Consider the following 25965-nt stretch of genomic DNA (forward strand, 5'->3'; position numbering starts at 1 on the left):
AGTGACCGAGTGGCCCCTCCCCTCTCCAGCACGCCTGCGTTATTTCGCCCTCTTGCCTTCCTTCCGCGTCAAACTTCTCCAGTGAGTGCGAAAACTTTCCCTTTATTCCGCAAGTACGTTCCCGCCTCTTAAAAAACACCAAAAGTCACCCAAAAACCAACAACTACAACTGTCATAAAACCAGATTCGGATCCAGCTGGGTCCGTTTCTTGCCCCCCCTCCCCCGCGACTCCCCGTTAAATATTTTCAGGCGCTCGCCTTAGCGAAGCGTGGCATAGGTTTGTTTGTGTTTTTTGGGGAGAGGAGAAGCCATGGGGCAAGCGGAGGAGCTGATCCGAATAGGCAGAAAGCTGGATAAGATGGTGTCCAGGAAGAACATGGTAAGAGAAGCGGTGCGCGTGTTGTGTTTTCGCTTTGCTTGTGTGCTTTCTGTTTTAACTCTGCTTGAATTCGCAGGAGTCTGTCGCTGGCACTGGAAGGTCCCTTTCGGGTTTGAAGAAACAGTTGCTTTTAATGTGGTTTCCTGTGGTTTTCTCACTGATCAGCAAACTTTTTGCAAAACCGTCAGAATCGAAGGAGGTGCAGCTGCCGCGCTCAACAGTTGCGGGGCGGGGAAATCAGGTTTTTAAAAAACCCTTGCAGGGTTTGCGTTACAGCTGAGAATCGTTGTGCTCTTTAGGTGACCCGAGACAAGCAAAAATATATTATTTCCTGTGTTTGCTTTGCTTAAAAGCTAGGTTCCCACCCCAAAAAAATCTGGGGAGTAGTTTTGTTTTCTCTCTCTTCCTCACCCCGACCTCAATCATTTTTGTGAGAGCTTCAGTTTTCTTTCAGGGACAGTATCCCCCCCCCCCCGCCCCTTGCTCCTGCAGATCTCCAAGTGGCCAGTCCCTAAGAGGATTTGGAGAGAAGGTATGTAGACAACAGGTGTTTGGCAGGAGTCTGGCAATGTAAATTTAATCTTTGCCCTGGTGTCTTGCTGAAGGAATGGCAGCAGAGAAGTAAAAATAATGTATGTTGTGCAGGAACAGGGGAGGAAAAGAGGACCCCCAGCTTTCCCTTCCTCCTTCCAGCTACATGGGAAGATGTGTGTGTGTGTGTGTGCAGCCACAATTTAAAGGCTGAGAAATAAAGTTACACGCCACTCCAATCTGCAAGCGGTGAGAGACTCCAAGAGTTTCAGGGTTTGGTTTCCTTAGAATCATAGAGTTGGAAGGAACCAACTTTTATTTTATATACTGTGATCTTTTTATGTGAACTGCTCTGAGACCTCCAGGTATAGGGCAGCATATAAATTCAAATAATTATAATTATTATAATAATAATACAATGCATGAATATACAGCTGTCGTTTATGGGGTGTGGCTCAAACCTGTGACCTTGGTGTTATCAGCCCCACACTCTAACCAGCTAAGCTATCTTTGGAGTGAAGGTCAGTAGAGATGGTGGTGCCTTTGGGACATGTGGTTTTATTTGCTCATATATTCAACCTGAGCATAATATAGAGGGGCTCATGACATTAGCACCCCGGCAAATTTTACTTAAGAATAAGATTGCTTTGAATCCAGGGCATCCTAAACATCCTTCTATGTCTCCAGCTTGCTTCCAGCTCACTCAAACAACACTGGCTGTGGTGGTGGGGAGAGGCCCAATGATTTGTTCTATGGCACAGAACAACTTCTTTGCTTATGCTAATTGTGGTGCTTAATTCGCCAGCCAAAGCCATTACCAAGACGAAGGGGCTGCTTTGGCAAGCTTGCTCTTGGACATTACACAGACACAGAATCCCAAGGATTGGAAGGGATTCCGGGCATCATCAAGCTCATAACAATTTATTAGTACAATTGCAAATGCAATTGGGGGGTTTATGTGCTATGTTGTACCGTATTGGGTAGATGCTTCACCTGTGATGGACATAGGGTTATGTCTTTAATAGTAACATTTGATTAGGTTATCTGTATTTTGGAAGTGAGCTCCTGTTGTTTGGTCCCTTCTCCTGCCCACCTAGCAGTTTGAAAGCATGTCAAGTGCAAGTAGATAAATAGGTACCACTCTGGCGGGAAGGTAAACAGTGTTTCCGTGCGCTGCTCTGGTTCGCTAGAAGCGGCTTAGTCATGCTGGCCACATGACCCGGAAGCTGTCTGCGTACAAACACCAGCTCCCTCAGCCTATAGAGCGAGATGAGCGTGCAACCCCAGAGTCTCCACGACTGGTCAGGGGTACCTTTACCTTATTTTGTAAGTCATTTTGAGACATTCTGGGTCCATTCAAATAACCGCTTACTTGAAATCCAGCTGCTGTCTCGCTGCTAGTTTCCGAAGACACATTCATAGACACAATCCATGTTGACCCTGTTGCTTCTTGACAAATGTTGCTTGATTTGTAAACCCCTCCCCCTCCCCCTTGCCCAAATCAGCTTCAGTGCAACTAGAAAACCTACGCTGAATTCACTTTATTCTTAAGAACAGCGTGTTCAGTTAAGATGGCTGTTGCCCATGCGCAGACGAGAGTACATGCAAAAATGCATGCGCATGCGCAGATGATACCATCATGAATAGAAGTTCCATGTTGCAGGGGTGGGGAAAGGAAGAAGGTCTTGTGCAGTGGGTGAAGACACCCCCCCCCCCGATGTGAACGCGTTGGGTTGGGAGAGAAACTTTCTGTATTTTAAGCCGCTAATGTGAATGTAGAATGTAGAGTTGAGACCCGGAGAGTCATCTAGTCCAAGCTCTGCTTAAAAACCTCCAAGGAAGGACTTGTTCTATTTGCTGGGAGATGCAAGCTTTCCCATATCACTTGGCTCTTCAAGGCACATCTATGGAGTTGAAAAGCTAGACAACGTCACCCTCAATGCTTGTTTACTCTGCCATGTGTGGCAATTGCGCATTGGCTTCTGGAGCTGGGTGTGTTAGTCAACCTGATTGTAGCATTTTCCTTTTTAATGATTAGGTCACTCACATGCGAGAAGGGAATTGAACTGAGTGCTAGCTTTATTTTAAAACGCACCCCAATGGGTAAAATAGGGATCTAATGGGGAGAAGGAAGGCTAGAAAACGAGGGATGTGCTTTGTGGATTAGGGACAACTAGAGGACATGTTCTTGCTGAGGAGTTTGGGACCCCTCCCAGCAAAATGAGCAGGAGGGTCCCTGAATGTGGCAGGGCTGGTTTACCACTGTGGGTGGGGAGCCTCAGAGCCGGGGGCCAGACGTGGCCCTCTCTGCCTGGCCCTTGGCTGGCTCTCCCCAGGGGTCATGCCCTCTCTCCCCAGACCTCACCCCTCATCAGCTTTGCTTTCACACCCTCCTTGAGCATTTTTGCATGGCTGGGATGCTGATAATGACTGCTCCTTGCCTGGATGGAGGATAAAATGGCCTCTCTGTCCAGCCCTTGGAATTTGGACCCCAGGCCACCCCCTCGTCCGTCCTTCTGCACACCAGAGTGTGTTTGCCCTGTGAGATGTGTCCTTGAACTCCAATCAAGTCTCTTGCTTGTCTGCACGGAGGACAAAGAAGAGTGTGTGTTCAAAGGAAGCTAGCCCCCTTATATAAAGGCAAAATTTGCATTTGTTACTCCACCCACTTTTGCCACTGGCCCCGCCCACCCTTGGCAGGTCCCTTTGGAAGGTTGCCCAGGAGGAAATGCAGCCCTTGGGCTCAGCCCTATAACACCATATATGCCCAGAGTGGAGAGGACACAAGCCCACACAGTGCAAAATTCTCTAAGTGCACAGCTGTCCTTGCATTATCTTCCTGTGGACAGGTTCTGTTGCATTTACTCGAGAATAGACACATTCTTTTTTTTTTTAAAAAAAATTGTATTTATATCCCACCTTTTCCCCCAAGGAGCTCAAGGTGGCATAAGTTATTCTCCCCTTCTTCCATTCTCCACAAGAACCCTGTGAGGTAGGTTAGGCTGAGGTTCCAGGCCACCCACCCAGTGAGTGGGGATTTGAACTCTGGTTGGTGTAGAGTTGGTGTAGGTCAGTGGATGTTTTGCCATTCTTATTTCACTTGAGCGGTCTGAGGATTTTGTCCTTTGGCTCCCCGGCAGTACTCAGCAGAAGGTGAACCACGGAGCAAGATTTGCACCTTGAGTTGAAGTTAATGTTTGACTTCCCTTGCAAACTTTGCTCTAGTGTGCAATGACTGTGAATAACTCCTCCCTACCCTCCTCTGCCAGATCTCCTTCAACACCCACCCCTCCACAGACTTACGGCCAATATTTGAAGGTTCTGCTGCAACCACTGCAATTTTGCAGATCATGCTGGCATAGAGGGGGAAAAGGCTTTCCTGCTTTAGGGAGACTCTGACCTGGGAAGGGAGCATGAAGAAACACAGGAATCTGCCCTATACTGTGTCAGACCCATTGGTCCATCTAGCTCAGTATTGCCTACACTGACTGGCAGCAGCTCTCCATTTGGAGCCTTGACATCTGGAGAGAGGGGGTGTGGCTTAGGGAGAGACCCAAGGGCCAGTTTGAGAAGCTAGGTGGGCCACATTTGGCCCTCGGGCCTGAGATTCCTCACCCTTGCCTTAGGGACTAGAAACCTGAGCACACAATGGGCAATATGAAAGAAAGCTCAACCCCACCACCAGAAGTATTAAGGGTGCACTCACCCCTATTCTAACTATGCAGGGATCGAGGAGTTTACTGATGTCTTCCCTTCCCTGTATAGAAGTATTAACAGCAGAGAGAGGCACCTCTTTGTCAATAATAATAATAATAATAGTAATAGTAATAAATTTATTATTTATACCCCGCCCATCTGGTTGGGTTTCCCCTGTTGCTCTGGGCGGCTCCCAACAGAATATCAAAAATACAATAGAACATCAAATATTAAAAACTTACCTAATAGACGGGTGCAGAAATCAGAAGCTCTGCAGTGTAAAATGTTTGCAGTATGTATGTTTGTGACATCATCTTGGAGAGCAATGGAAATCAATTGGTGACTCCCTCACCCACCCATCACCTGCGAGAGAGTTTTTGTTTTCTCAAAGGCGAGAGAGCCCATTGCTGCCTGCTTGGGCTGCTGCGGCCAATTGCAGAAGTTATTTGAGACGCAGACAGACGTTCCGTTGACAAGGAAACAACATTTGACTTTTGCAATGTCAGGTTTCCACAAAAACCCATGGTGGTGTCAACACTTTCCCCTGAAACGAATTTCCAGATAAGGGTCTGCCTGCTGGTGGGGGGGACAGGGACATGTTGCCCCATGTTCTTGCAAATGGTACGTGTTGGCCACAGATACCTCCAGCCCTAATAATTATTTAATAATAATAATTTATTATTTCTACCCTGCCCATCTGGCTGGGGTTCATTCATTGCAATGTGCCAAATTCAAGCTTGGGCTGTGCCACTGGAAACCTGCCACCTAGAGTTGATTTGTATTGGCATGCCAAAATATGCATAAGTTGAAAGGTTGGTAGCACTGTCATGATGCATGCAGTCATTGCAGTCTGGCTCCATGGCAAGCACTGGCTGGTTGTCTGTCTGTGGCTCCCTTTTGACAACCACAGTCAGACACCAAATTGGTATGGTCTCAAGCAGTGACAGGAGTGAGCCAGCAATATCATCAGATCATCATCTGAAGCCCATCTTCATGTCCAAAATGTGGCAACACTATAATGGGCCTTTTCTGTGGTGGCTCCCCAATTGAAGAATGCTCTCCCCCAGGGAAGTTCACCTTCGTTCCATACCTTTAGGCACCAGGCAAAAACAATCATTTTCTCTCAGTGGCAAGAAGAGCAAGAGCAACTCTAAGGGGCTCGGGTGGTTTGTTGTGGGCCTCTTGCTTGAGCCATGAACCTTAGAGTGTGTCTGCTGACTCCTGGCTCCACCCTTAGTGACCACTGAGGGCATCCTCCCTTCAAGCAGGTATGGGGGGGCCTTTTTCAATTCTAGAGCACCACCTCCCCTTCTGGGCCGCCTTTCTGGCACCAGCAATCAGCAGTGAGCAGGGGTAAAAGTGGGTGGAATGGAACAAACGCTCATTGGGCTGACATTCCCTTCTCTGTCCTCCATCCAGGCAAGCCAAAAGCACGATCTGAGTTCAAGGATGTGTCCTAGCCAGGAAACTCCCAAGGGCCAGATACAACGGTCTTGGAGGGCTGCATCTGGCCCCTGGGTCTGAGGTTCCCCACCCGTTCCTCAAGAGATTGTCATATTGCAGGAGACAAGGAGAACATATTTTAAGGCTTTTTAATATTCCCTGTGTGTGTTTGTTTCCCCCCTTCTTAGGAAGGAGCTCTCGACCTACTGAAGAAACTGAACAGTTGCACAATGACCATCCAGCTGCTGCAGGTATTTGAATTCTGGGGCATAAATACTCTGGGCCAACGAGGTGCTCTCTGGACATTTGCCTCATCTCCAAAAGGGTGTTGGGGGAAGTTCAGAAAAGGGCAACCAAGATGGTCAGGGGGGTGGAGCAGCCCCACTACAGGGAAAGGGTCCAGCATTTGGGACTCTTTAGAGAAAAGGTGAGGAAAAAGGTGGCATGGTAGATGTTTCTAACATAATTCATGGCCTCGAGAAAGTGGATGGGGGAAAGTCATCTCCTCCTCTCTCATAACTTGCATTGACATCCCATGAAGCTGAATGTTAGAGGATTTGGGACAGATACAAGAAAGTATTTCTTCGTGTGGTGCATAGTTAAGCTGTGGGCGTCATGCCCAGAAGAGGCAGTGATGGCCACAAAACTGGATGACTTTGAAAGAGGATTGTGTGGCAAGTTCCCGCCTGCCCCCCAGTGGAAATAATGACATATGACACAATTATTAAGGTTAATAGGCTAAATAAGGCCACAGCTTTACTGGTTACAGGTGATGAGTGGTATTGGCGTAGGCATTGGTCCTAACCGACTATATCCGACTTCAGCCCATCCGCTTGAAGTCCGGGAAGGGTTAACCACCAGTAGGGGGAGTCCTGCTGATGCACATCAACTAGGAACTCCCCTGGGGTCACCGATAGGGAGCGTGCCTTAGGCCCTCACCTCCCCAGGCTTCGGACAGGGCCACACCCCCCGGAATCCTTTTTTGGACTACCTTTTAATATGTGGGGCAGGTGATGGCGCTACCTCCCCTCTTCCATCTACAGAACTACACCAATGCCTAACTGCCAATACCAAGAAAGATGTGACGATTTGCTACGAGGTAGGCGAAAACCAAGTGGCTGGTGCCAATTTGCCAAGTGGAAAAATTCCTGCCAGGCCCCTCAATGGCGACCAACCAGGGTCCATAGCAAGGTCAAGGAATGAAAACCTTATAGGGTGGGAAAAGCAGGAAGTGCGTCCTGCTTTAAATAAGGCAGGCCACACCCCCAGAGCCTTCCAATTGGAGGCCAGGAGGTGATGCGGCCGGAAATCCCCCCAATCGCGCGCGGGGGGGCGGGCGTGAAGCTCGCAACCCCACCTCCTCCATAGGGCGGAAGTGGCTTTGGACAAGTTCATGGAGGATGAGGCTACCCACGATACCTACGCTCTGTCTCCATGGTCAGAGGCAGTTATGCTTCTGAATACCAGCTGCTGGAAACCACAGTGGGGGAGAGTGGGTTGGCTGCTGTGAGAACAGGATACTGGACTAGATAGATCATTGGCCTGACCCAACAGGCTTTCCTTATGTTTGCTGGATCACAACTCCCATCATCCCTGTCATGCTGGCTGATGCTGAAGGGAATTGTAGTCCAACAGCATCTGGAGGTCACTGCTTTGGCTTTGCAAGGTCAACTCTGACTGACATGGGCCCCTGAGTCCTCCAGCTGTTCCCTGGTCCCTTTTAAGTTGGAGACGTGACAAAAGCGTTTGCTCTGTCCCTGAGAGTTCTTGCATAAACGGCTGCTGATCCCTCTTCTCTGTCTCTCAGACCACAAGAATTGGCGTGGCTGTCAACGCAATCCGCAAGCACTGTGCTGACGAGGAGGTGGTAACTCTGGCGAAAATCCTCATCAAGAACTGGAAGAGGTTGTTGGGTAAGATTGCATTGTTGTGGGTGGCAAAAAAATGCCAGCAGGTTCTCTGAGTATCACCATTAGAAAGCTGCTTAGACTTCAAGAAAACCGCATTAGCTGAGGGTGTTGGGATTTGTGAGGCCTTGTGCCCCAAGGGAGAGGGGCCTGTAGAGCAACGACAGGGGATGTGTAGTCCTCCAGATGTAGCTGAACTACAACTCCCATCGTTCCTGGTTCTTAGCCATGCTAGCTTTGGATGACAGGGTGATTCTGGGTCAGAGAGACAAGAAAATGAGAGCCCCGGCGCTTCCATATTGAGACATTGGGGACTAGTAGGATGCAGAGTATACATAGCTGGGGTGACTATTGGCTGATACTGTGTGGGTGTTGCACATCATACAGGTGATGGTGTGAGAGTGAGGCCCAGGCAGGTAAGTGTGCCTATTGCCTTTCTCCAACACCGTCTGTGCATATGTAGCCACACTCTAATAGACAACCAAATAGTACCAGTGGGGCTGTGGTTTGCCCTTTTGACCATGTATGTTTCTTCCAGGGAAGCAAAATTGGAACTAAGAGCTTCTCTCATAATCAGTAACTAACTGGGTGCTGCTTTTACAAACTCTCACAGAGACAGTATGACACACCAGTGGCGTTTGGTTGGTTAAATGTGTACAGGAGTGTTCCATTACGACTCAATACCATAGCATTTTCTCATGCAACTACAGTAATAACAGCTATTGGAGAGTTTGGAAATGTGTGCTATATTCTTGTAGGAGTTAATAGACCTGACGGTTACTGCTGGAAATACTAGCGGAAGATAGTTGTTCATCCCACACTTTGTTTTGGAGCGTTACCTCCTGGTTTCTTTTTCTTTTTTTTATTCAGCCGGTTTATTCCGACCTGAAAAGACTGGTTGCAAAGGATTTAGCTTGTATTTTAAAGTGTGGCTTGCTTTCAGAAGCTGAGGGTCAAAAAAGTATCTAGGTTTTTAAAGAAAACAAACAAGCAAACAACAAACAGAACACCCCATTTTAACAACAGCAGTTCTCGCCACTTGCGATTCCCGGGCACTGGAATAATAATAATAATTGTTGCTGTTATTTATTTATTTATTTAACCCTGCCCATCTGGCTGGGTTTCCCCAGCCACTCTTGGCGGCTCCCAACAGAATATTAAAAACACAATAAAACATCAAACATTAAAAACCTCCCTAAACAGGGCTGCTTTCAGATGTCTTCTAAAAGTCAGGTAGTTGTTTATTTCTTTGACATCTGATGGGAGGGCACTCCACAGGGTGGGTGCCACTACTGAGAAGGCCCTCTGTCTGGTTCCCTGTAACCTCACTTCTTGCAGTGAGGAAACCTCCAGAAGGCCCTCGGAGCTGGACCTCAGTGTCTGGGCAGACTGATGGGGGTGGAGGCGCTCCTTCAGGTATACTGAGCCAAGGCCGGTAGGTATGCATTAAAATTTGAACTGAACTAAATTTTGTTCCCCACCTTGGTTAGGCTAGGGATGGTTGTGATTCAGTTTGTGCTTTGTTTCAGAAAGTACGAAACCAGTAAGTTTGACTTTATATGCGTCCTGAATCAACTCCCCCCCCCCCCCAATCCCTACTCTTTTGTAAACACGCACCAACACTTTGAATTGTGCTCGGAAACGTACTGGGAGCCAATGTAGGTCTTTCAGGACCGGTGTTATATGGTCCCAGCGGCCGCTCCCAGTCACCAGTCTAGCTGCCGCATTTTGGATTAGTTATAGTTTCCGGGTCACCTTCAAAGGTAGCCCCACGTAGAGTGGGTTGTAGTAGTCCAAGTGGTATACAGAGGTATACTGCCTCCAACAGTGGAAAGCATCATTGATGATTTACAAGTCCTGTTTTACCAAGCAGAACAACAAAGGAGACTGATGATAAGCATGCAAGGATGATTGTTCTTGTTGTTTTAAACGGAATTATAGCCATGGGGCAAATCTGGATCACAACAGGGAGCTTGTTGTTGTTGTTGTTGTTGTTCCTCTTCTTCTTCTTCTTCTATTTATAAAAACCATTTGCCCTCGTTGTGGTTCTGATCAAAATCCCCAGCCCCAGCTGTGACTGCTGTTGACTTTTTAAAAATCATGTAATTATTAACTTTAGTTATCAGCATCTCTGCCTTGGTATGTGCTGTTAGGGGTTTGGTGGAATTTAGTTGCAACTGCTTCAATGTAAAAATCCACAACTCCTCAAGTCCCGTTGAATTATTACGATTTCAAAAACATTGCCACCCTCCAGTTTGCAAGTATATTTCCCCATTCGTGGGGACTTGAAACTTTTTTTTTTTTTGGTGATATTGTAGTAAGGTATACTCCTCAAGTCCCGTTGAATTATTACTGGGATATGATATATAATGAATTGAAAAAGATGTTTAAAATAACATTTGTAAAAAAATAACCTCAGAAGCTTTCCTTTTGGGAATTATAGGAGTAGAACTACCTAAACAGAATAGAAATTTATTCATGTATGCGACTTCAGCGGCAAGAATGTTATTTGCCCAAAAATGGAAAGAAGAAGAAGTCCCGCCGAAAGAAGAATGGATACAAAAACTTATGGAATATGCAGAAATGGCAAAACTTAGCAGAAAAATAAAAAAATCAAGATAACAAACTTTTTATAAAAGAATGAAAATAGTTTATTGAATATTTACAAACACACTGTAAGATTGGCAGGGTTATTGTAATAACCTGAAGTTTCATAACAGTATATATTTAAAGTAGATGAATAAAAAAAAGTTAATTTGGAATATGCAGGAAATGTAAGAAATAAATTTAAGGAACCGCAGAAAGAGGAGGAAGGAAGTTGAGTTTGGAAATGTTGGAATGATGGTAAAACTATTGAAATGCATATAACTGAAAATCAAATTATTATTTTTAATTAAAGTTTTTTTAATTGAAATTTGAGATGCTCACAAAGCAAGTAGAAGTGTGAGGGTGCTAGAAAAATATCGCAGGGCTTACTGTATATGAAACTACTAAGGAAACTAGAAAATATAGAAGACTTTACAATATTTGATTGTACCTGGATGTCCCATTTTCTCTCTTTTAGAGTCGGGGACGGAGAAGAGTAAAAAGGGGAAAGAGAGAGACAAAGGGATTGATAGCCCTGGCTGGAAAACCGAAGACACCATTTCCCACCCTGTGAATCTCTGCAAAAGTTCTAGTGGAAAACAAAAAGACCGGTATTCACATGTTAGGGCCATTCACAGCTTTTAGTGCAAGGAGGTGCAAATGTTGATTTGAATCGGGTCCAGTTGTCTTCCCTCTAAAAAGCGATTCTGTTGTAGATATCACATTTCAAAGTCGACAAATATTGTTAGTGGTAAAATTGCTACTACACCCCCCCTCCCAGTTAGCAGGAAACCAAAGGAAAGGGAGATGAAGGCACTGGATGCAGGAAAAGCAACAGAAAGAACAAATTCTCAAAGTACCAAAAAGGTTACATACCATAATTCGCAATGCGTTAACAGAATAAAGAAATTTCTTCACCAGGAGCAACACTTCTTACCACCACTTCTAACTAGTTGCAAAGATATACCTCTGTAGCCTTCTTTGCTACTAAAATTTAGCCAAATTTTTAAAGTATATATGATGATATAATTTGCTCTACGCTACCCTTGGATTCCTTTGATATGGTGGGCAGTCTAGAACCGTATATGTTGATGACGAGCAGCAGCAACAATAGCACAATATTATTATCCCTAGAGTGACTTTTAGCATCTGTGACTGGTTTGTATTAGGGAAAAGTGCTTTGCAAAAATCTGTAAACAGTCGTACCTTGGTTTTCAAACAGCTTGGTTCACGAACATTTTGGCTCCCGAAGGCTGCAAACTGGAAGTGACTGTTCTGGTTTGTGAACTATTTTTGGAAGCTGAACATCCAGCGGGGCTTCCGCGGCTTCCAATTGGCTGCAGGAGATTCCTGCAGCCAATCAGAAGCCGCGCTTTGGTTTCCGAACATTTCGGAAGTCAAGCGGACTTCCAGAACCGATTCCGTTCGACTACCAAGGTACGACTGTATTTGGATGAATCTGTTGATGAAATTTCGGAATGCCACAGGCTGATGTGGACATGTGGAGAACTGAGTTTAAGATTGGAAAATGAGAAACTGAAATGGACAGGTTTCCCCCATCCCTACTCAAGAGATTTAAGTTTTATATGAGTCTCCAGGTGGGAGGCTTAACCAGAATGAAATCACTTATATGTCACTCCTATCTATTTTTAAACAGGATAGCCTTGAAGGGCAACTGTAGGGACATTTAATTGGGCCTAAGCATATGCAAAAGTTCCTGCCCAGTTTCTAGGGTGTTTCTTGTTTTAACCTAAGAGACTACATCTTGTTAAGCAGGCCCTCCCTTCGCCATGGTGTTCTCTGCTTGTGCTTGGAAAAATGCCCATCTTGGTTGCCAGGCCCTGTTTAGTTTCACTTTCCACTTCAGCGCCTGTAAAAGCAACTATATCACTTATTCTGTGTCATTTGCAAAATGGTGGGGTGAGCCAGGATTGTCCCTGGACCTTGTTAACCACCGTTTGACAGATGGCAGAGCTGCTCTGCGCCGATAGATTTGGGGAATGCTCTGAGCTCCGTTAAACAGAGAGAGGTTCCAGTGTTCTTGCTGCTACCCAGTTTGCTGCATATGATGAGCATCAGATAGGTAAAGCTTTGTTTTACAATTGTCTTATGGCCGGCAACCAGGTGGCATAGAAAAGATTCAGGGCATGGATCCACAGAGCTTTATTTGCAGGGCTGTGGCTGCCATGTTGGGATTCCAGACACGCACAAAGACTAGGGTGCATTCTTCTTATGAGCTGCTCATTTTATCAATTTCCACAGGGGCTGCAATGTAATACAAGAAAGGCATGAGCTGTTTTTTAAAAATAAGATTAAGATTTCTGGCTAGCCACATGCTTGCACCTTCCTCCTGCCACATTGCAAGACTGCTTTTCATTTAGTGGTAATGTCAAGGCAACACTATATTGCTCTGGGGATTTTCATGTTAGGACGGAATAACGTGCATCATTAGCACTATTAAATATAAATCAAAGGGGAAAATACGCATGTGGGTTCCAATGCCACAGCTTGGGAGTCAGAGGTGGGTCTGGGGTATGGACCAGTTGAAAACCACTGTGCCAGTGTACATTTAATGCACGTTACTGATATAAAGTACTAGGGACGCGGGTGGCGTGGGTTAAACCACTGAGCCTAGGACTTGCCAATCAGAAGGTCAGCGGTTCGAATCCCCGCGACGGGGTGAGTGCCCGTTGCTCGGTCCCTGCTCCTGCCAACCTAGCAGTTTGAAACCACGTCAAAGTGCAAGTAGATAAATAGCGGGAAGGAAAACGGTGTTTCCGTGCACTGCTCTGGTTCGCCAGAAGCGGCTTAGTCATGCTGGCCATATGACCCGGAAGCTGTACGCCAGCTCCCTCGGCCAATAAAGCGAGATGAGCGCCGCAACCCCAGAGTTGGTCAAGACTGGACCTAATGGTCAGGGGTTCCTTTGCCTTTACTGATATAAAGTAGGTGCACATTTAGAATTCATATGTTGTGGAAAGCAAGCCAGCTAATTTCCCCATCCAAATCAACCAGGATAAATTGTTCAATTATTTTGCACCCTGTTCCAGATCACCCCAAATCTGTTCCTCTTCTATTCATTTAGCTCCAGTTAATTTCCCCAAAGAGCATCCTCCATATCAGTTCAATTCTCTTTCAATTATTTCTTTTTTAAAAAAGGCATTTATGTACTGAACACGCTCTAAGCAGAGAATAATCACACAAAGGATAAAGCAATTTGAAATTCCTCATAAAGCTGAACATAAACCTTAACACCACCTTATGTTGCCTGCTGGACTAAGAAAGTCTTTGGCAGGGCTCAGAGTTAGCTCCCCTTATAGTCTATGATAAGTTCAGGAGGTAAATTCTGCCAACTGGAGAAGCCACCTCTACTGCCAGCACAGACACTGAAATGCATGATGCTGGAGATGGCAAACTGAAGAATGCCAAATTCAGGCAATCTTACATCATGCTATGTCTCTCTATGCAGAGATCCCAGAAGTGCTTCAGCTACATCGAAAAAATCCCACTTGGAACCTAAAAAAGAGAGGTACGTGTCCTTATCTTTCTTCAGTGGATCTCATAATATTTCAATTTCCTGGGAAGCAATCTTGCCAGTGGAGACTGATCCCTTAGGGCAAGGGGCTCACTGCCCCACCTCCAGTCTACCATCAGCCAACCCCACCCAACTGCACTCTTACCTGTGACCAGTCCAGGGGGTGGCACTACCTATTGGCTTCTTCCTCCTCCTCCTCCTTGGTCCCATTGTTACCCTTGCAGTACTCGGCAGGGAGGAGGATGGGGACAAAACTAGACTTGGTTGGCTCTGCCTATCCTAGGCTCTGGCTCCACCTACTTTTTGGCTCCACCTACTTTAGAGGGATGCAGGTGGAACTGTGGTCTAAACCACTGAGCCTCTTGGGCTTGCCGATCAGAAGGTCGGCAGTTCGAATCCCCGCAACGGGGTGAGCTCCCAATGCTCGGTCCCTGCTCCTGCCCACCTAGCAGTTCAAAAGCACATCAAAGTGCAAGTAGATAAATAGGTGCCGCTTCTGCGGGAAGGTAAACGGCGTTTCCGTGCACTGCTCTGGTTCTCCAGAAGTGGCTTAGTCATGCTGGCCACGTGACCCGGAAGCTGTCTGCGGACAAATGCCGGCTCCCTCGGCCTATAGTGCGAGATGAGCGCGCAACCCCAGAGTCGTCCACGACTGGACCAAACGGTCAGGGGTCCCTTTACCTTTACATCCTACCCCACCAGTTCCAATGGACACAAAGTCCAGGCATCCATTTCCCATGTTAATGTTAGGGGGTGGAGATTGCATAACTCGGCAATAGGATACGTGCTTTACCTGCAGGAAGCCCCAGGTTCCATCCCTAGCAACTCCAGTTAATCAGGTAGGAGATGATGGAGAATAATCTGCCTGAGACCCTGCCAGTCAGTGGACAACACCAGGCTAGATGAACAACAAAGTCCAGTCTGGTGTAAGGCAGTTAGCATGTGTTCCAAGCTAACAGTCTGGCAATTCATAGCTCTCTTTTTTGCACTTTGTACCCTTTTCCCCCCAAAAAAGAAGAGACTCCGAAGACTCGAGATCTTCCACCTCCACTGCTGCTTCCTCCTCCTCTCCCAAGAGGCTGTCAACGGACAGGTAAGCTACTTGGTCAGCTTTGCTGACGCTGCGTAGCTGGCCTTTTACATGGCGCCATTGCTAGCTTTGCAAGCCCAGGAGCGCATTTATCCCTGTTCTAGTCCATAGTGTTCAGAGAAAGTGTTTGACTGGTCCCCTGAGAGGATGGGCGGTTTCCTAGTCTAGTCCTTCCTGGTTCTTTATTTCATACGTTACCCTTCATCTTCCTTGAAACAGTGAGCCAAGAACTGCGCTAATAAACAGGATCCCATCCGCAGCATACATTTGAAGCACAAGTATACTGTTTTAACAGTCACGACTTCCTCAAAACATCCTGGGAGCTGTAGTTTATCCCTTACAGAACTTCAGTTCCAAGCACCTTTAGCAAACTACAGGTCCCAGAATTCCTTGGTGGAAGTTTCATGTGGTGCAGTGCTGCTTAGTGCAGATGGGGCCATTAAAAAGAACTAAACATTGTATACTGAGGATAGCGGCCTGGGGTTAATGTTAATAAAATTTAACTATACGTGGGAATTCCCCCACTCCCATTTCAGTGAGTGTGTTTTGGCATCTTATTTGTTGCACCTCTTTGTCTTCCTTACAGGAGGGCCTCCACTGGTTCCAACCCAGCTGCATCTCCTCCCGGGTCTCGGAAGAATTCTACCGATAGCAAAGAAGAGAGGTATGGCTGTGTATTTGTGTGTCCTCCCCAAGTGGGGAGGGAGAAGATGAAACTGGATATAAAGATCCCCTAGTGAGCTTCATGGCTGAGTAGGGATTTCAACCCTGGCCTCCCAGAGTCTAGTCCCACATTCTAACCACAACACCACCCTGCCATGAGCCATGAAGAAAACATTAAGGAGAGGCTGGCTGGATCAGACCGATGGTCCATCTGGTCCATTATCATTTCCCCAACAGCTATTAATCAGATGCCCCTAGGAAGCCAGTTATTGCTTCTCCTCAAATGGTATTTTTTGTGAAATATTCTGCCCATAGAGATCTTCTGTTTCCACCTTTAAACAGCTGTTGAAAACGTTTCTGTTCTGCCAGGCTTATGTTGGCAATTAAGAATATCTCTCTCCATAGTATTTACTCAATGGTCTCTGATTTTTAAATATTTTAATGTGTTTTTATTATATATAAATATTATTGTATACGACTTTGATATTTTTTTTACACTATAGTGGTATAGATATTAGATATTTGTATAAATAAGTAAAATAAATATACCAGAAGGATGCCTATGTCCTTCAGGACTAATAGCCGTTGGTAGCTTTGTCCTCCATGAATTCGTCCAATCTCCTTTTAAAACCACCCAAGTTAGTGTCCATCTGTTGACATACCTTGTGGCAGCGAGTTCCATAGGTTAATGATGCACTTTTTTGAAGAAGTGCTTCTTGTCCTTTCTGAATCTCCCAGTTAGTTTCACTGGGTGGCTCCCCTGTTCTAGCATTGGTGGGGGATTACGTTATTGCTAGGAGATTTATAATAATAATAATAATAATAATAATAATAATAATAATAATAATAATAATAATAATGAGCATTTAGTTGTTCATTTTTATGTTTTATATTGTAATCCTCCCTGTGATCCTTGGATGAAGAGCAGTATAGAAATTCAACCAATGAAATGAAATGAAATGTTATGTAAGCCCCCTACCTCTGGTCTGGAGTGGTCCAGGCTAGACCACAGACTGCCTCAGTAAGAACTAGGCTTAAAAAGAGAGCCTACCTTAGGTAGGGGGGACGTTCTTCATGGTGATGAACGTGCATGGTTCTGCTTTTGCAAAAGACCTGTTGTTTTCTGCCCTCTTCAGATCCCACAGCAAAGCTAGGCCAGATGTGCCCAAGACCCCAACCAGCCCCATCACTCCGACATTTTCATCTTCTACCTGCTTCTTGGCATCGTGCTACCTGACGGGAGACTCTGTCCGGGACAAATGCATTGAGATGGTCTCCGCAGCTCTGAAAATGGATGGTGAGAGGCCAGTATATACCTCTATGGCTCAGGAAACTTTCCAGCTGGGATGGGGAAGCAGAGGGCCTTCAGATGCTGTGCAGGTCGGGGCGATTTTTGTTTTCACATTTTCACTTCTTAAAATATGGCAACCCTAGGTTAGGGAAGCAATGAAGAAATGCAGATGGAATCCAGAGAGGAAAATATAGAGCAAACGCCTCATTGAGCAAACTGAACAAAAAACAGTGTGTAATTCAAGTAGAAAAACAAAACCTCAAGAGAGGTTTTGTCTTTCTTAGTGCAGACCTTGTGCAGAGGAAGGAGACATTAACACATACACAGAGGAGGAACTCCCTCAGAACTACCAGGGCATGAGCTGCGTCAGCAAAAATCCTGCCACTTATGCTAACAAGAATTACCGTATTTTTCGCCCCATAAGACACACTTTTCCCCCTCCAAAAATGAAGGGGAAATCGGGGTGCGTCTTATGGGGCGAATGCCTGAAAGCCTCGCGCGCCCGGCAGGAGGTCCCACCGGGTGCGCGAGGCTTGGGGCGGCAGCCTGTCACCCGAAGCACGGGGAGCCCTCGGGAGGGCTCCCCCTGCTTCAGGCGAGTGTCTGCAAGCCTCGCGCATCCGGCAGGAGGTCCCACCGGGTGCGCGAGGCTTGGGGCGGCAGCGGACTGCTTGCGCGCACCTAGAAGCTTGGGGCGCGCTGAGCTCAGCGCGCCCCAAGCTCCTGGTGTAGCGCAGCGATCCGCTAGCCCTGGGAGAGCCCCGCGGCTCTCCCAAGGCTAGCGGACTGCTTGCCAGCACGCAGAAGCTTGGGGCGCGCTGACCTCAGCTCGCCCCAAGCTTCTGGATTAGCGCAGGGGTCCGCTAGCCCTGGGAGAGGCGCCCGGCTCTCCCACGCTAGCGGAGACCTTGCCGGCACGCAGAAGCTTGGGGCGCGCTGAGCTCCGCACGCCCCAAGCTCCTGGTGTAGCGCAGCGCACCTGGGGGGGAAATAAAATTTTTTTCCTTTATTTCCCCCCAAAAAATCTAGGTGCGTCTTATGGGCCGGTGCGTCTTATGGGGCGAAAAATACGGTAACTCCTAAGTTGCACACAAAATGATCTCTTCTGTTCCGCTTCCTTTTCTCCTCAGATGATTACAAGGAGTTTGGAGTCAATTGCGACAAGATGGCAGCTGAAATTGAAGATCATATCCTTTGGATAGGATGGGTTCTGTGGGCCAGAGCAGTGTTTTGCTATCACTCACTCCGGGGCTGTCTTTTAGTCTTACTTTCCCATCTATAAAATTGGGATACTGTTGCTGATCCCAAGGGTTCTACCTTACAAATCGGTTTTATATCTATATATATAATATGAATATGAAGTACTGGAAACGCTTTGTAAACGGGCTCTATGCATAACAGTATTGATTCTGGGCTCCAAAACAGATGAATAATAATAATAATAATAATAGTATTTTTTATTTGTATCCTGCCCTCCCCGGCCAAAGCCGAGCTCAGAGCAGCTAACAACAAGTAAAAATAGCACAGTGTACATAAAATCACACAGTCAATTAATTAAAATACATTCTAAAATCAATTCAGAATCGACCATTGGGTTAGAGTTCTATGAGGCTTACAGAAGGAGAGAGGAGGTCAGACTGTGCCTTGGCCAAAGGCCTGGCGGAACAGCTCCATCTTGCAGGCCCTCCGGAAAGATGTCAAGTCCTGCAGGGCCCTAGTCTCTTGTGACAGAGCGTTCCACCAGATCGGGGCCATGGCTGAAAAAGCCCTGGCTCTGGTTGAGGCCAGCCTAACCTCCCTGTGGCCCGGGATCTCCAAGATGTTTTTATTTGAAGACCGTAAGGTCCTCCGTGGGACATACCAGGAGAGGCAGTCCCGTAGGTGTGAGGGTCCTAGGCCGTATAGGGCTTTAAAGGTTAAAACCATGAGAGATTGGATCTCGTGATACACATGCGCAGTGGAGGCTGGCAATCAGGGTTTGGGGCAGAGATCTGTTTCATTGCCTCCTACCTGAAATCCTTTTCGCTAGTGATGCTGAGGATTGAGCCCAGGGCCTTCCCCACACAGAACATGCGCCCTGCCAACTGAGCTCTGTGACCCATTTTATTCTGTGTATTATCCTTTTTGCCCTTCTTCCTTGACACCTCCACATATCTACCAGGAGCTGAAGGGCACCGATATGAAGTATCGCAACCGTGTGAGGAGCCGCATTAGCAACCTGAAGGACCCCAAGAATCCTGGCTTGCGCCGAAACGTGTTGTCCGGAGCCATTCCGCCCAGCCTCATTGCCAGGATGACGGCGGATGTAAGTTGGGAGGAGAAGGAACAGGATGGGCTATAACTTTTTACATCCGTGGCGGAGAATCTCTGTCCCGCAGGCCTCCTTAGGGGCATGAGGCCATTTTGGCCAAGCCTCACATTTCCTTCTGCACACCTGGCATATATGGGATGTCAGGTGTGAGCAGGTAAAAAGATGTGGCTGGGCTTAAATGGGGATTTGCAGGGATGTGAATTGATCTGTCAGCCTCTGCAGTCTCCTGTGTGTTGGTCTTTGCTAGCCCTAACAACCAGCTGATGGTTTGGCCTTGCAAAGCGCTGTAGCAAGTTTAGGACTGGTAAGGCAGAAAGTCTGCTCTAACTAAGTAATTAATTGCAGGAAATGGCCAGCGATGAACTGAAGGAGCTGAGGAACGCCATGACCCAGGAAGCCATACGAGAGCATCAGATGGCGAAGACTGGAGGCACCACAACTGACCTCTTCCAGTGCGGCAAATGCAAAAAGAAGAACTGTACCTATAACCAGGTGAGGAGAGGTGGACTAGGCTATTGGGCAAGACCTATCAGGCTGGGCACGTTCACATGGTAAAAAAACAGCAACGAATCCCTCTGTGCTTCACAAGAGATCTCTGCAGTCAGTGAGAAAAGGAATGCTAATGATGTTAACTTACACATTGTACTGTAGATATAGTCAATTTCAGGAACCGCAGAAGAATCTGAGCAAGATCTCTACCCCCCCTCCCCACACACGTGTGTGTGTGTTCAGTGTTTTTTTCTGGGGGGACACATACCCCTAAACATTTTATGAATCTTTGTACTTTTATCAATTTACTGTATTTATTTTCCCCAAAATGAACTATAAAAGAGTGATTTTTCTTGAGTCAAAATGAGAGTACAGTGGTACCTCGGGTTAAGTACTTAATTCGTTCCAGAGGTCCGTTCTTAACCTGAAACTGTTCTTAACCTGAAGCACCACTTTAGCTAATGGGGCCTCCTGCTGCCGCCGTGCCGCCGGAGCCCGATTTCTGTTCTTATCCTGAAGCAAAGTTCTTAACCTGAAGCACTATTTCTGGGTTAGCGGAGTCTGTAACCTGAAGCGTATGTAACCTGAAGCATATGTAACCTGAGGTACCACTGTACCCCTAAACATTTTCGGGGGGGGGAGCACTGTATATGTTTACGTGGCTATTGCCATTTTGGCTATTGCCTTCATCTGCTGCTCTGATAACAATGAATGGATGCTGTATCCAAGGTGGCAGTTATAGAGCTTTGAGGATGGCACATCAGAGCCAAGCAGTGCTGGTACCGTCCTCCAGGCTGAGGCCATGCGGTCTTAAGGTGCCTGGTGTGTACACACGCCTGGTGTGTATGCTAACATAGCTGGATCTGTTGGGATCTCTGCAACTATTATTGATAAGACTGACAGGCTGCGGTTCTCAGAACGGAAATTATTTGCTCCGCTGTTTTGGTCAGGATTGCAAATTTGTGGTTTCTAAAACGTGTGTAGATGGGTTGTAGTTTTACCCGTGTACTGGATATGACACCCCCCTTTTTTGCACTTGGATTATATTGTACGATGTGTAGGTGGTGTTCTCTCTCGAGTATATCGTCTTTATATACCATTTAATGCAAAAAATGGGCTTCCAAGTGACTTGCAGATTATAAAAACCAGTTACACAAACATATAAAAATCCATCATTCCCTTTAAAGCAACTTTACAATTAGAACAGGAGTTTTGGGTTGAGAGATCAAGGGAATGTCTGTGTAAACAGATGCAATATAATATAGATTGATATATAGCTATAGGCATTCTGTGTGTGTGCCCTGCCAGGCTCTTTGCTCTGTCTTTGGACTAGCAGAAGGGGCAAAATGCATAGCGAGCAACTGTGCTTAATTTATGTAATTTATGCAAGTTGCAGAATCCCGCTTTCCTTAGTGCAAGATTGCGGCTTAAAGCTTGATGTGCCCAAATTTGATAGTTGCAATGAAAATGCTGGAATTTAGTTGTGAGGATTAAATTTTGGAAGCTGGGGCCTCTTTGCTACTGGAATTTCTGACCCAGTTTGCTCAGAAAGGCAAACACCCAGCTCACAGCTGACTTTCTCCTTGCAGGTGCAAACACGGAGTGCTGACGAGCCAATGACGACCTTTGTGCTGTGTAACGAGTGCGGGAACCGCTGGAAGGTAGTATTCCCACCCCCACCCCACCCCAAATAAGTTTTTATCTTTGCACATTTTTGTGTGTACACATCATACCTTAAAAATAGGCGTTCATTTTACATTTTGGAATTCTCTCAAAATCTGGCTAAAATGGAAGGATAACTTCATTGTGATCCATGTATCGATTTGGGAGGTTGGAATGAAGTTTGCTTAAAATGCAGGCAGAACAAAATTCCTGATCATCGCTACTCATGCCACAAAGGGAAGGGGTGTGTATGCCTTCCCTTCCTAGCATACCAGCTTTACCTCTGCTGTCCTTTCATGTCCATGCGAGGACAACCCTTTTAGATATGGCCCAGGTCCCCTCAAGTTAAATCCCAGTGCGTGTAGGTCAAAATCTCGCGGCCCAATTCCTCAACCAAATCTGGGGAATGACCATGTTGGTGCTGGTGAATTTGTCTTTGTGTGGCCACCTGGGGATGTTGAAGGTGAGGCAGGTGGGGCTTTCCTGCATGCAATGTCCCAGAAGATCCAGCAATGTTCAGAGAGTGTCCTTTCCCCTTGCAGTTCTGCTGATGTTCCTTGATGGATGTTCCAGTGATGGAAAGATGATGTCCTGTCGCAGTCGTTCAGAAGAAACTTTGAACTATCCACTGAAGAAATAACAGCAGGAAAGTGGAAGGGGTGCACATGAAAGGTGGAAATGCTGGACCCTTAGGGGTGAATTACTTAAAAGGAGTGGTGATGGTCTGTTGTTAATTCAGGTGATGGAATGATGCCACTATTAGGAAGGCTGTGTTCTGCGAGCATACTGGGCTAGTGCAGAATTTTGCTTGAGTGCGGAATTCCACCTTCTGAGACACCACATTTTCGTTATTATAAAAAGTTTATACCCCTTAAGCTTTGAAATTGCATGTGTGGGCAATATATAATGAAAATCTCTGAAGCCCGGGAGTGGATGAAGATTCTTTGTCTTCAAGATATGGCACATCAGTAGCCTGCAAAAGGTCTTCCTTCCTCTGCCCAACTCGCAAAACACTTCCTTCAGATCACAGAACCCAGCTTTTCACGATACATAATTTAGATCATTTTTTATCAGTGTAGGATACATTTCTGACTGCAGCCCATTAGCTTATCGTGTGCTGTTGGGGGATGACCTCTTTCAGAGGATTCAAATGTCAGATGTGGCCCTCTGGGCCTCTCCATGTGGCCCTTAGGCCTCCCCCTCATTGTGCCTCCTTGAATGCTTTTGCCTAACTGGAGTGTGTCTGGAACTGTTAAATGCTCTCTTGCTTGACAAGATAGAGGTTGCGGAACCTTTGGGTGGCTTTCTGTACAGGAGGATAAGCCTCCTTTACTCCTAGCAGAAGAGGGAATTTTCAGCAGACGTAGTTTCTCCCTCCCCTGTCTGACAAGCCGTCAGCTACCAACATCCCCTCATTCCCTCTCCTATGAAGCTGCCTCAGACTGAGCCAGACCTTTGACCTGTCTGGTCCAGGGCTGCTTCTTGCTTTGGCTGGCAGTAGCCACTTAAAGGCTTTCCCAACCCTTTCTACTTCCAGGGTCCCTTTAACGGTGATGGTGGGACTGTGCATGCAAAGCTTTGCTCTGCTGCTGAGTGGCGGTCTCCCCTTGCGTCTGGTCACCATGGAAGCAGGAAGGTGGACGCATAATGCTTTTTCAGAAGGGTTCCAGGCTCTAGCTCTAGGGCAGAGGTTCCAAAGTGTGGCACCTGAGGGTGCCGGTGTGCCAGCCACTGCCTCCTATAGTGCCCACGAAAGGTCTTTGTAAATATCCTGTAAAAAATAATAATAATACCACAGTACACTAGTGATTGTTTCCTCTTCCTGCTCACTTCCTGTTTGTACAGGCTCGGCCTCTCTTCTACTAAACTCACCGCCTTAAACATGCCCACTTGCCATTGGATGCCTGATTTCCTATCTGTTCTGAATGGGGTGGTTGAATGCTCTTTTAGATGTTGAGGCCATTTTGCCATCCCTCGGTGGCAGCCATTTTGTGACGCGACGGGCCCCCATGGCAGCCATGACACTGTCTCAAGATTTGTAATGTACCCACTGGCTGAAAAAGGTTGGTGACATGTGCTCTAGGAGAGGTAGCCATTGCTGATGGGGTCAGTCATTACACACGGCAGATGGCGTTGGCTAAAGATTAGAAGCATCTTTCGGCAGAGTGCCCTGTGTCAGGAGCCCACTCATTCATTCCCCAAGTCATGAGAAGGGATCCCAGAGAATTCAGTTGGAAACGGATGTGGGAATTTCTACTGTTTCTTGGCACGTTTAGAGCAGAAATAAATCCAGTGACTACAGGTGGTTTTCATTCACAAAGTTCTGGTTTGTTTGTTCTTAAAGCCCACAAGTGACAAATAATTAATGACTTTAAAAAATATATATTTTGTTTTGACATTTCCTGTACATTGAAATGGTGTGGAAAGTAATCACATAGTTAATTAAATTCATAATGTAAAGGATTGTGTAAATTACATTAATTAGCAAGACAAATAACATAGAATTGGGCAGAAAATGAACTGCAGTGGAAAGGAAATAGCAGTGTTTGCAACAAAGGTGGGTTGGAACGCAAACTACTTCCTTCTTGCATCCCTAGTCCTGAGCTTAACTGGGAGCAGCCCATTTTGATTTCCCAAAATGTCCCAGATCGATGCTGTAACAAGTGGCCTGGGGCACTGAGGGGAACCCAAAATGGCAGGTGACACCACAGTCAATCCCGCCAGATAAGCCTAGGACAGGTGAGTGGGCTGCACTTGGGGTGCTTCTGGTTCTGATGCCAGAGAAATGAAAACTGCAACAAACCTGGGAGTGGGAATTCAGGGTAATCCATTTCCTATTTCTAAGAACGTTTGATGTGTCCTTAATGCTTTTGAAGTGGAGCAGGTACTTAGCTTATACAAACCAAATGTTAAATGATGGCCCTTGTACGTTAGTAAACTCTTGAATGCTCACGCATTGCTCTGTGTGTCCATTCTGGGATGGAAACAGAATATGGTGTTTCTCCTGCAGAGTCATACCAAAATTTTTGGGTTACAGCAGGGGCAGGGAACCTGAGGCCTGAATGCGGCCCTCTAGATCCCTCATTCTGGCCCTTGGGCCTCTCCACAGGTCACACCTTCCCCCATCTTTGCTTCATACCCAGAATGCCTTTTGGCTGCTGGGATGTGTCCTTGAACTCCAACAATGCCTCTTGTTTGTCGTGGAGGGAGAGGTGTGTGTGTGTGTGTGTGTGTGTGTGTGTGTGTGTGTGTGTGTGTAAGTAAACTAGCCCTCAACTAAAATGCCACAGGTTGATTCCAAACGGGTGTTTGCTAGAGTCTCAAAGTCTTCTATAGGGGCTGTCAGGGAACTGCCATTGGAGCCAAGAGTGGAGGTAAGGCTCCCCAACGATGCGGGAGAAGAGACCAGCAGAGGGAGAGAGAACACTTCCTTTGGGGAAGGAAATCAGAGTGACACCTGGGAGAAAGGGGAGCAGGGAAGGACCTCGGAGAGAGGGCTCCAGGACTCTTCCACAGAGACCAGCGGGGAGAGTCCAGGACCTCCGCTGGCCATGCCCACTCTGCGCAGAAGACGTCCGCGCAGGGAGTCTAGGCGGAGACTGGATGTCAAGGAGTTTTTATGTTGGAAGAAGTTCAGGAAACGCCCACTGACGGATTCTGCCAGCGACTGACACAGCCACGGAGAAAGGGCTGTCCAGCCAGGGAAAGGTTTAGCCAGGGAACGTTGCCTAGAGCATCAGCACCCTCTACGCACAAGCAACCCCCAATTCCCTTTACAGGGGCTATATGGGGCTCTTCTGATCTTTCTCTCATGCCTGAACTGGGTGATATGTTGTGCCTGAGCCACAAGGAGGCAGTCCAGGTCTGTCGGCTGCAATTTTTATTCTTAAGGAGAATATTGTGAGAGGTTTGTCCCACACTCTGTTTTCCATCTCCACCTCTTGTAGAGCAGGTGTGCTTATAATAATAGTAATCATGATATGATGGTCATGATATGATTTCATTTGCAGCCCACCTGCCTTCCAAGATGCTCTGATGGTGTTTCCTGCTTGGCAGGGGGTTGGACTCGATGGCCCTTGTGGTCTCTTCCAACTCTATGATTCTATGATTCTATGCCGCACAAAGGCAGTGTATGTTGGGTCTGCATTGCTGCATCCCATCCAGGCACCAACCAGCTCTAGACCTGCTTAGCTTCAGCAAGGTTGCGGCCCCAGGTGTCTTAAGACTATGTGATGATCATCAACCACAAGCCACCTTATTTCAAGCCGGACCATTGGTCCATCTAGCTGAGTATTGTATACACAGACTTGGGTTCCCAGCCCTACCTAGAGATGTCGGGGGTAAAACCTGGGACGTTCTGCAAGCAAAGCAGACACACAGT

The 25965-nt window shown here is 46.7% G+C and overlaps 1 protein-coding gene across 1 annotated transcript; it reads left to right on the top strand.

The window, feature by feature from the left end:
- Positions 1 to 52: 52 nt before the first annotated feature.
- Positions 53 to 24540, top strand: TCEA3 (transcription elongation factor A3). The gene is made up of 13 exons (XM_081202008.1): positions 53 to 380; positions 6239 to 6301; positions 7858 to 7963; positions 11022 to 11154; positions 14013 to 14072; positions 15094 to 15171; positions 15755 to 15832; positions 16968 to 17128; positions 18253 to 18308; positions 19272 to 19427; positions 19779 to 19925; positions 21512 to 21583; positions 22127 to 24540. The coding sequence occupies exons 1-13, from the start codon at positions 312 to 314 to the stop codon at positions 22133 to 22135; spliced, it is 1188 nt and encodes a 395-aa protein (XP_081058134.1). The 5' UTR covers positions 53 to 311; the 3' UTR covers positions 22136 to 24540.
- Positions 24541 to 25965: the final 1425 nt, after the last annotated feature.

The sequence above is a fragment of the Podarcis bocagei genome, assembly GCF_964188305.1.
Source record: "Podarcis bocagei genome assembly, chromosome: 7".
Classification (NCBI taxonomy): Eukaryota; Metazoa; Chordata; class Lepidosauria; order Squamata; family Lacertidae; genus Podarcis; species Podarcis bocagei.

What these genes read in the sequence shown, in the direction of transcription:
- TCEA3 (XM_081202008.1), top strand. Translation starts at nt 312, where the DNA reads ATGGGGCAAGCGGAGGAGCTGATCCGAATAGGCAGAAAGCTGGATAAG. An exon ending in TGACCATCCAGCTGCTGCAG is followed by an intron (nt 6,302 to 7,857) that starts GTATTTGAATTC and finishes TCTGTCTCTCAG; the next exon opens with ACCACAAGAATTGGCGTGGC. An exon ending in ACCGATAGCAAAGAAGAGAG is followed by an intron (nt 15,833 to 16,967) that starts GTATGGCTGTGT and finishes TGCCCTCTTCAG; the next exon opens with ATCCCACAGCAAAGCTAGGC.